Consider the following 10,483-nt stretch of genomic DNA (forward strand, 5'->3'; position numbering starts at 1 on the left):
CATTGGGTTAGATGGGGAGAGGGATAGGGTTACTGCGGGTGGCTGGGGGGGTGCCTGGCTCTGAGAGAGGGGAGGAGGAGTGGATTAGAGTTGGGGGTCTGGGGGTGCCTGGCTCTGGGGAGGGTGAGGGCATTGAGCCACATATTATCTATCTATCTAATATTTATTTTTATGTATTTATCTTAGATAGATAATACATGACTCTTTGCACACTATCCACAGCTATTTTGGCTCGGACTTCCTAATTGGTTGGCCACCCTGCTGTAACACTTTACTACTACTTGGCTGATACTGATACAGATACTCCCCCTCACAGGGGTGCCCTCCTTTTAATATGGAAACCCTAACGTTGCCCAGCCTACCTGGGGTTGGACTTTTACTCGTGGTTTTTGTTTATGAGCCTTGTTAGGAGGGTTTCGCCAGATAATACCAAGTTACTTCCCTCCCCTTTTTGAAAAGTTTCTTTACTACACTCAGGCTGTGCTTGCACCTGGAGAAGCTTTGCCTCTCCAAGGCACCCAGGGTGGCGTGTGACTCTCCCAGGTTACAGGGTGGGCGATGGAGAGGAACCCCTAGATGTTAAACCTGGCCCTGGCTGCTGCTGCCTCCACCTGGCACCGGCTTCGGTCCTGAGGGTGATGGACTAGAGAGGCTCAACCTGTACAGCCATGCATCAGCACAGCTTCCTTGAAGATGTTAGTTTTAAAGTACTGTTAGAAGCCTTCTATTCCATACAGGCATTAATTCATTTTGAAACATGCAAATTCTTTGTTAATTTAAAGAATGAGTTGTCTAATTAATCAGTTTCTATCTTGGCCCCTAGAGGCAACTGTAGTCACCATCATGACATCAAAACCACGAGAAAACCCAGGCCATTTCCTGGGATAGTCTGAATCTATAACAACAAAACAGGCATAATGTTATCTGTACGGGAACAAAGACAAATGGAGAGAAATCTTTCTCTGCCCTACGCACATGCATCTATAATACCAACACTGAAGCAAGCTCTGGCTGTCCCCCAGTTTGGCAATTTTTCCACTGCAGCTTTGGAGGAACAGGCCCTAAGACTCATTCATTTTATTTGTCATGAGATTAATTTTGTTAGGATTAAAAAGGGTGTGAAAATACAGCACCTACCGTTGCCTGCCCTTTCCTTCATCAAATCAGATTTCCCTCCCTGCTTTCCCTCTCCAGCCTCCCTCCTCTTCCACCTGACTCAACTTGCTATGAAACTAGTGGCTCAAGGCAACTGGTGTTTTTCACACTGGCCCAGTGAGGCTTAGCATCAGCCCCTTAGCAATTCTCCTCAGAAGGTTTCTTGGGACCTTGAAGGAGCAGAGCTGAAGCAGAAGCTCTTTTCTGATGCCTCCACTTGGCCCGTCGATTTTTAAACCAAACCTAGACATTTAACAGAAGAAATGCAACATTTATCACCAGCCTTTATGACACAACCTGGCCCTGAAAGCAACTGGGACTTTACAGCACGATGGGTTATTCTAGGACAGTGGTTCCCAACCTTTTCACTTATATGAACCCCCAGTCAGCCCCTAAAACTGTTTGCAGATCCCCACCAAAGCCAATTCTAGCCACTATGTACACTTCATTAAAGGAAAGAGCAGCTTACAACATAGACTGTCAGAGAGCAATTAATCACACTATTGGACCATATTTAAAATAATAATTGATTATAACTTTGCAATGTATTTAAAACTTATTTTCTATCATCATTTTTATTTATCTTATATTTATTTCACGGGCCCCCTGCAATACCTTCACGGACCCCAGATTGGGAACCACAGTTCTAGGATTTGGCAGTACATCCTACTCTGGCTATAAAGGCTGCCGTGGCACAGGAAACTCAGAACAAGAAGTTCCCGCCCTGGAGTTCATGTTCAGTTCCTTTCAAGGTGGGCAGGGGAGCTGAGAATCCCAACGGTAACCAAAAGTGCTATGGAGAGGGACCGCAGAATTAAGCAATGTGTGCGTGTGAGAACGTGTGCAAGAGTGCCTGTGAGTGTGTCATGCCATAAACACGGAGTGAACCAATGTGTAAGTATTGTTCTGTGCACCGCCAGGGTGCACTAGCCTTAACCCAGGGATGAGCAACCATGAATAGTGGGTGGGCCACATGAGTCTCCCTCCTTCACCTCACAACCTCCCGCAGCCCACCAGGATGCCCCCTGCATCCCTCACAGCCCTCCGGTCTGCACCTGTCCCACATTTGCCTCTCTCGCTTGGCTCCTGAAAGCATCACACTTACTTGCTCCTCAATCTCCCTTCCAGAGCTGGAACACTGCGAACAGCTGATCTGAAGTGTTCCAGCTCTGGGAGGGAGCGAGGGGCAGAAATGGGGATGGAGCACAGATCAGGCAATTGACAGCTCCTCTGAAAATGCTGGGAGGCCTAGGAAGTGCCGGGCTCAGGTGCTCCAGTGCAGGAGAGAGAGAGGGGCAGCCACTGGATGTATGGGCTGCAGGTGGAGTCCCAGTGGGCCACAGGTTACCCACCACTGCCTTAATCTATGGCTTACAATGCAGCCCCGGAGGAGGCATAAAAACCGGCTTCTGACCCAGATTCCTTTTTATTTTTTATTTATTTATTTTTTTAGTAAACAGGGACCAAAACTTTTTTGATCCTGGTCTCTCACCTCTACTCGCTCCTCCTTCAGGTGGATGCGGTTGGCCAGGTGCTCTCTGGTGATGACATCGGGGTACTGGTTCTGGTTGAAAAGGGCCTCTAGGGCCTTTAGCTGATCTTCAGTGAAGATGGTGCGGTGCCGGCGGGTTCGCCTTTGGATCTGATGGAAGGTCTGCAGCTCATTCTGGCTCCCACGGAGATTCTTACATGCCCTGGCGGCGGGATGAAGGAGCCTCATGGGCCAGGGGAACCTGGCATCTAATGAGAGGAGAGTTAGCAATTACCAGTTTGCTTACTGAGCCTAAACAAGCTGAGCAGAGTGGCAGGGAAAGGAGACACTCCCCCGCGATCTTAGCAAGCAACCTGGACCCACACACCGGTGAAAGGGAAACATTCCAAATACCACCGCCAATCTGACCTGGGAGAAAATTCCTTCCTGACCTCACATGTGACAATCTGAGTATGTGAGGAAGAATCAGCTGGCTGAGCGTGGGAGAGACAGAATACTCAGGGCGCCTCTGAGCTCTGGCCAGCTCCCTCCAGTTTCTCCTCTCCAGCTCTGGCAGCCTCTGAGGTTTCAGAGGAGGGAGGAAAAAGAAGAAAGACAAAAAAAGGCCAGAGTATTTCACTCCGGGGGAGGGTGAAGGAATGGTAGCTTCGTTCTCTTGGTTTGCTGTCTAGCCGCAGCACTGCCAACCACACACTTTAAACCAGCATGAGTCAGGCTCCCAAAAGTTGTGAGAGGGGGTTAAAAGCCACAAGAGAGTTAATCGAATACATGCAACGTTCTGTTTATTCGCAGTGTGATTTTTTAGCCTTCAGGATGCACTCGGGCCATATTTTCAAACCTTTGTTTGCAACCAAAGGACTGGAAACGAACTTTTCTTTCTTAAATGGAAGGTGAGGTTTTCATCAAGCCTCTTAAGGCCAGGAGCTGGGGCTTTAAGTAGAAGGCCATGAGAGTCACAAGTTTTCCAGGCGGGTCTCAAGCTCTGTCATAGCACATCCATGGCCCTGTTTGCAATGCAACTGAAGGATATAGCCAAAAAAAGATGATTTCACAGGAGGTCTCCCTCCTTCCCCAGAATTCAGGAGGACTGTAGAGTCTCTTTATGCAGTGCTTGGAAGCAGCAGGTATTTGGATCAATTAACTCTGCACAACTCAAGTGGCATCAGAGGGAGAATTCCAGGAGGCATCAGGAACACCCTCCAACAGAAGATGGGCAGAGTTTGGGTTCCCACTAGGACTCAGATTGCTCTCTCAGTGCAGACACCAGTCTATAACGGCTGCTGTCCCAGAGCAGGCAGGGGAGACAATGCCTGGCTTCTTTCTCAGGGGTTTGCAGAAACCTCACTGCGAGACACATGAAAAGAAATGCAACAAGCAAAAAGGAACCAGGCCCATGGAAACCAATGACAAAGTCAGTCTGACTTCCCCCTGTGAAATGTTACCAGCTTCTATGGCTGATATGGGGCAGTTCCTTCATTGACAGGGAACAGCAGAGCCTCAGTGGAGTTTATAGTCTCAGCAGGGCAGCCGTGTTAGTCTGTAGCTTCACAAGCAACAAGCCGTCCTGTAGCACCTTAGAGACTAACACATTTATTTATTAGGTCATGAGCTTTTTTGTAAAAGGTAAAGGCCATGTAGTGTGAGATAATGGGCACTCTCAGCTTTCATGACAGTCACAGGGAGCTGCGGGTGGTCAGAGCCCTCCACCCCCACCCCAGGTGGCACTTCTGTGGTCTCACAAGGGTAAAGGCATGAGCTCTCAGACCGGACAGCCAATGTCTGAAGTTACAGAGGGAGAGGTGTAGGTTTAATATTGGGGAAAAACTATTTCACCAGGAGAGTCGTGAAGTACTGGCATGTGTTATCAAGAGAGGTGGCAGACTCTCCATCCGTGAAGGTTTTTAAGTCCTGGCTTGACATGGCTGGGATGATTTCATTGGGGTTGATCCTGCTTTAGGCAGGGGGCTGGACTAGATGACCTCCTGAGGTCCTTTCCAGCCCTAGAATTCTGTGATTCTATGCTTGAATTCTGTGATTCTATGGATTATGGGACTGGCTAGGTTACAGCAAAAATCCACAGGTGGTTTTGGGGTCCTGAATAAGACATGATTGTGCTAAGGAATACCTTTCCCATCTGGGCACTCAAGTGAAATGGCTTTGCTAATCTCTATACAGTGGCTCATGGAGACTCCATAGCACAAACCAAACTGGGAAGGTCGTATGAAATTCACAGTACGGTCTCTCACGCTCACTTTCAAAATAATGGCACGAACCCCACAGCTATGGAGAGTGCGGCCTTTTTCTTTAGTCCGAGCTTGTACTTGCCATCAGATCTGCAAGTCCATCTCGTAAGATGCTTACTCGTAAACATCAGTTTAAACCGAAATCTGGGAGACCTCATCTTAATTACGCATAACTAAGACATCTCTGCGTGTTCTTTCTTCTTTACGATGCTGGGAATTATACAGTAGCTTTTCCAGTACTAACTTATCTATCTATCTAGGGGAGAGAGAGAGGAACAGAAGGGTTGTTACTTAAGTCATTCCTATAATAAAAAATCAAACCCTGCATGCTTTGCTGAAGATTCACTCATTGGACACAGCATTTAGCCCAGTAATACTGTGTAGATTTTAGACCATGCTATTCATCATTAAAGTGCTTTACAAATACCAATGTCTTTTTAAAATAGTGGTTCCTCCATGATAATATAAAATAATACATTATTGCTAATAATCTAGTCTCTTAAATATATTTCTAGCACCTTTCAACCCATAGCATTCTGCACACTTACACTGAGGTACAAATTACAAACATGAACTATTTCATCCCCCCTGAAATGCAGCTGCCCTTGGAGTGAACTACAGCAAAAAGGCCCTGATTTGTCTAAGCGCTGGTTTGTGCTTTGCTGAATCAGAGCTACAATTAAAATATGGAGATACACATCTGATAGCGCTGGAAGGGATCTCAGAAGGTCGTCAAGTCCAGTTCCCTGCCTACTTGGCAGGACCAAGCACCATCCCTTTCTTAAGCTATTTGCCTGAGATCCTGAAATAGCCCCCCTCAAGGACTGAACTCACAAGCTGGGGTTTCGCAGGCCAATGCTCAAACCAACTAACAAGGAGCAAAAACCATCCAAATGAAAGCGTTACAGGGATGTAGTCTGGCAGAATTCAGTTACCTGAACTAGATTAACATCTCTAGTGTTGCAAGAAATGCCTTAGGTTCCCTAACAGCTATCAGAAATCAGGACCTTCCTTCTTCATCTCATTGAGAGAGTGACAGCCCAGTGCCACATTGAAACGTAGTTGGGGCATTGATACAATACTGCCTCAGAGCGAAGCATCAATTACTGAATCACCTGGATTATATCCTGCAACACCCTCACTGGTCCTTGGAGTCCGCATCTGAGAACTGACCCTTCCCAACTTTGCTCAGGTTGAGGTCTAACAAAATCCCAGTGCACCATGACAAGGCTGCAGGTCACAGTGCGGTGATGTCATTATATCACCAGGTTTTGCTACTCTCTTGGTGCATTTGCAAGTGGCATCTGCAGTGCCCGACCCTCCCCATACGGGAGCCACACAATGACTTATAAACAGAAGAATAATTACCTAGCCAGTTTGAGGAATCCTGCAGGGAATGGGTGCTTGTGTGAGAACAGCAACAGCAGCTGCACCCAGCACCTTCCAGTTCTTCTTCCTCCTCCTCCTCCTCCTCCTCTGGCAGAGAGCCAGCTCTGATGGCCTCCAGCCCACACAGTGCCTTGGGCTCACAGTCCAAGATCCCCTGGAGACTAAAAGGAACCAAAACCTGGGGACTTCTCTCTATGGGGCTGGACAGAATGTTCTCGATGGTGAATGAGCATTGCTTCTTCAGGGTTCTTCTGCTGAGCTCTGTGTCCAGGGGGACCTCTGAAGACATCCTCTTCCAGGAACTGCCGTTGGGGCACTTGGCCGGTCACATTCAGATGCTGAAAGCAGTGGGGCTTGCTCTCTGGGAGAGACCAAACTGCGGCTCACACTTCGATGCTTTTTAAAACAGACCAGTGACGCCAGACAGAATGGCTGTTTTGTTTTCTTTTAAGCGATGGTCATTCTTGAACCTGGGATTTTTATGTTATATATCTATAAACAGACATGCCTCCCCCCACCACCTTTCTAAGTTAGCTGCTTTAGAACTGAGGCCATCCTAAGTAAATATATATATATATATATAATCCCTTTGGAAAGAAAACCTTAAACCCCCCTCTGAATAAAATAAATTCTAACTAATCTTGGCAGCTTTGTGAAGGGTTAGTGTGGATCTAAGATTTAGCTAATCCTACAGCAATGACTCCAGAAGGAAATCTGATTTCTCCATCTTGAGTGTAGATTTGAAGGTGGTTCTGATCTCCATTGTGTCGGTGCCTCCAATTCAAGGCTGGGGGTGAAGAGCAGTTCTCTAGCCCAGAAATGGACCAGAGGATTAACTCCTTAAAAGAAACAAATTATCCCTTTCTCTGGGCAAATGAAAGCTTTCCTGTCAAAACAGAACTGTCATATCATGCAATATGAGAGAGGGAGGGGAGCTGACCTTGAGCAAAAATCATTTTTAGCAGCCCTTGCTTAGGTGAGGTCTCTCTGCGACTGCTGATTTATTTTCTGCTCAGACCACAGGAAAATTGCATTTTTCCCCACTGTCCAAGCAATAACAACACTACAGATACTTTGTCTGGTTACTGCATGCTTCTCAGGAGGCTTGCTAAGTGTTTCATAGACGTTCATTAGGTTCACAACACTCCTGTGACGTAGGCAAGTGGTATGTAAAGGGCTCACCTCACGCACCCACCACTGAGGTGCAGCCATCGATGAGGTGGGGCCCGGCAGCTTTATCCCACATTAGAGCTGAGAACAAGTAAAGAGGAATAGTGAACTGCCGGTAGAAATGAGGGAGCTAGACGCTCTAGTCCAGTGGAGGGCAACCTGCAGCATAGCCAGTGGGCCAGTGCAGTCCACTGGGGTCCTATTTGTGACATGAAGCAGCGCCATGAGGCACTGCGGGTCCGGGGGTGAGGAGAGGGGCCCGGCTCTCTGATGCTGGAAGGTGTGGGGCCAACGGCAGAAGGGGCAGGGCTTGGGCATTAAGCCCTGTGCCTTCTCCCCATCCCCCTCCCTCTGAGCTGCCCACAGAGCAGGACACAGCACTCCGTGGAGTTTCAAAGGGGCCCCGAGCTTCAGCTGTGGTGGTGGCCAGAGCTCTGGGCCCATTTGAAAAGCTGGGCCTGGGCGCAACTACCCCCTTTCCCCCCGCCCAGGGTGAGCATCTGTCTCGTATTGGGCAGGGCAGTCCCATATTTCACCAAAAAGGCGCTCCTCCTGATCTTAAAAAGGGGCTAATTGTTCCGTATTTGGTCCCCCCACTGCCCCGCCAGCTGACCTTTTCCCTCACCAGCTGGGCAGGCGCAGCTGCTGATTGGACAGCACATGCTGTACATGAGTACGTGTTCTCCCGCCACAGGAAGAGGGAGCCAGCAGGGGACCCTGAAAAGGTTGGAGCAGGGAGCCCACTCACATGGCTGCTGCCCAGTTCCCGGCTCCCCATGCCTCGGGGGAGCTGGGAGCAGCACAGCCACCGCAGCTGCTTCCTTCCTGGCTCCCTGTGTCATGGGGCAGCCGGGGAGGTCAGCTGGAGAGGCAGCCCTTGGCAGCTGCAGCCAGGGATGCGCCCCAGCCCGTATCTCCCTGTCCCCTATTTGGGATAGGGAAATATGGTCATCCTACCCCTGCACCCCTGGCCGGTGGGCCTGGTGGTCTACAAGACATTTGATTTACAGTTGCCCGCATGCAGCGTTGTAAGATTCTGTCAGTGGGCTACTCACGCAGTCCACTCACTAGCCTAGGGGGCCCAAGGTGGAGCCCAACTCATTTAAAATACACCACAAAAAATCTACCAGCACATAGAGACTTTGGGTATGTCTGTACCGAAGGCTTGATCACAGCTTGGGCAGGCACACCGCTAGCTTCCTTCTAGCTTGAGGCGGCATAAGGGTTTACCCAGAGATTAATCATCACACCCTTCATTCCTTGGCCTCCTTGCTGACACTGCCTTTGAAGGTGCTGTACTCACCTAGCAGTAGCAGACAAGGGAACAGCAGTGTGAGTAGCCACCTGGTCACTAGGAACTAGCTGGTCAGTGGTGGGCAACTGGTAGCCCATCAGGATTCTATGTGTGGCCTACAAGACATTGTGTTTGCTGTTGACCATGTGCAGGATTACCAGACTCCACTGATTTCTGGCCACATGGTTTTTCTTTTCCTACTGATTTTACCACATTGATACCCACATCGGCAAGTGCAGGTACATGCTGGTTACATACTGTGAGAGCCGTACGCTGCCTCCACATTCGATGAAAGCTACGCTTCCGTCACCGCATCCTGCAAATTCTAGGTATGCAAGCACTAGGTATGCAAGCGCTGTGAACAAAACAACCCTATCCCAGGAGATCGTCTTGGTCATGACCATCTTGTTGCCCACTGAAATGAAGGAGGGTCACAAGCCTAGGTTGCCTGTAGTGGCTATAATCACTCAAGACAAGCCATATCATTAGCCGTAACATTCCATTCTCACAAACTCTGCCATGGAAGCTTTAATGACCAGGAGGGAATCTTATGTCCTGTACCGCCAACCATGAGCATTCAAAAAGGGTGTGACCATCCCCCCAGTCACCAGATTTTACATTTTAGACTATTTTTATTTGGCTTCTGGGCCTTGAGACTTCAGGGGGCACATATTTAAGCTTTTCTGTACAGCCCTGAGGGCAAGGCACTTTGCTTTATTATATGAGAGCAAGGAACCTTACACGGTGACTTGGCTCCAGGGATGAAGAAAAATGGCTAATATCACGAGACTTGCCATACATCACAAGAATTGTCTACAGTGTACATCTCATTTAAAATTAACACCGTCCTCAGCACTGTGACTCCCAGACCATGCCAAGGCACTGAGTGAGTAATAGCTAAGAGAGAAGAGAGCTAGCTAATGAACTCTTTCTTGAAGAACTCCTGTCTCGGTACCATCACAGCCTGCCTCATTTAGCTCATCCAAACTAATGGGGGTCAAGTCACAAAATATGGCCACAGAAAATGAGCTCCCATTCGTTCCTTCCCAAAGCCTTTTTTTTTTTTCAGTATCACCTGCTATGGTTCAAGTGTTCTCTTCTCAGATGCTTCTGGCTCTACAGCTAGACACGCTCCTTAGCGTCTTCTTTTCTCCTGTCTGGGATGAACATATTTTAACTTATGGACACCTGAATTTCTGGATAACGCCGTATAACAGTAAGTCTCATTCCTGGGGCCATACTTATTACAGTGAAATTTATGTTACTAGCTTCACCTGTTTGTTCTGAATTATTTTAAAGTCTCTTGAAGGGAAGGGAAGGAAATTGTACACAATATTTCAAATTTTTCTGGGGAGAATCACAGTCTTCTTTTTACTGCGCCCCAATGCTGTTCCCCTGTGCCTTTGGGCTTGGGCTTAGTTAACGACATGCCCACAGGGGATCCCTTTCATGAGCTTGTGCAGACTCTCAGTCTCCCTTGGCCTGTGTCTACCCCGCCTCCATATTCGAAGGGATCATGGTAAGTAGGGTGTCGGGAGATTATTAATGAAGTGCTGCGGTGCATAAGCAGCACTTCATTAAGCTAATTCTTCCCCGCGGCAACTCTGAAGCATTCAACTTTGAAGTGCCGGCTCGTGTGTGGCTGCGGCTCACCCGCTGGTACTTTGAAGTGCCTCGGCAACTTTGAAGTCCCTTTACTTCTTACCATCCTCCCTTCGAAGTAGAGAGGTAGTCTAGACA

The 10,483-nt window shown here is 48.3% G+C and overlaps 1 protein-coding gene across 1 annotated transcript; it reads right to left on the minus strand.

Moving 5' to 3' along the window:
- Positions 1-1,293: 1,293 nt before the first annotated feature.
- Positions 1,294-6,568, minus strand: GSC2 (goosecoid homeobox 2). The gene is made up of 3 exons (XM_075012529.1): positions 6,259-6,568; positions 2,648-2,895; positions 1,294-1,398 (listed from the first exon to the last, which is right to left on the minus strand). Exons 1-3 carry the CDS (start codon positions 6,566-6,568, stop codon positions 1,294-1,296), a joined length of 663 nt encoding a protein of 220 aa, XP_074868630.1.
- Positions 6,569-10,483: the final 3,915 nt, after the last annotated feature.

The sequence above is a fragment of the Carettochelys insculpta genome, chromosome 18 (assembly GCF_033958435.1).
Source record: "Carettochelys insculpta isolate YL-2023 chromosome 18, ASM3395843v1, whole genome shotgun sequence".
Taxonomy (NCBI): Eukaryota; Metazoa; Chordata; order Testudines; family Carettochelyidae; genus Carettochelys; species Carettochelys insculpta.

Excerpts from the sequence above, each read along its gene's own strand:
- GSC2 (XM_075012529.1), bottom strand. The coding sequence starts at position 6,568 with ATGTCTTCAGAGGTCCCCCTGGACACAGAGCTCAGCAGAAGAACCCTG. Across the intron at positions 2,896-6,258 it reads GGATTCCTCAAACTGGCTAG|ATGCCAGGTTCCCCTGGCCC; the intron begins GTAATTATTCTT and ends TCCTCTCATTAG. Across the intron at positions 1,399-2,647 it reads TGAAGGAGGAGCGAGTAGAG|GTTTGGTTTAAAAATCGACG; the intron begins GTGAGAGACCAG and ends TTAAATGTCTAG.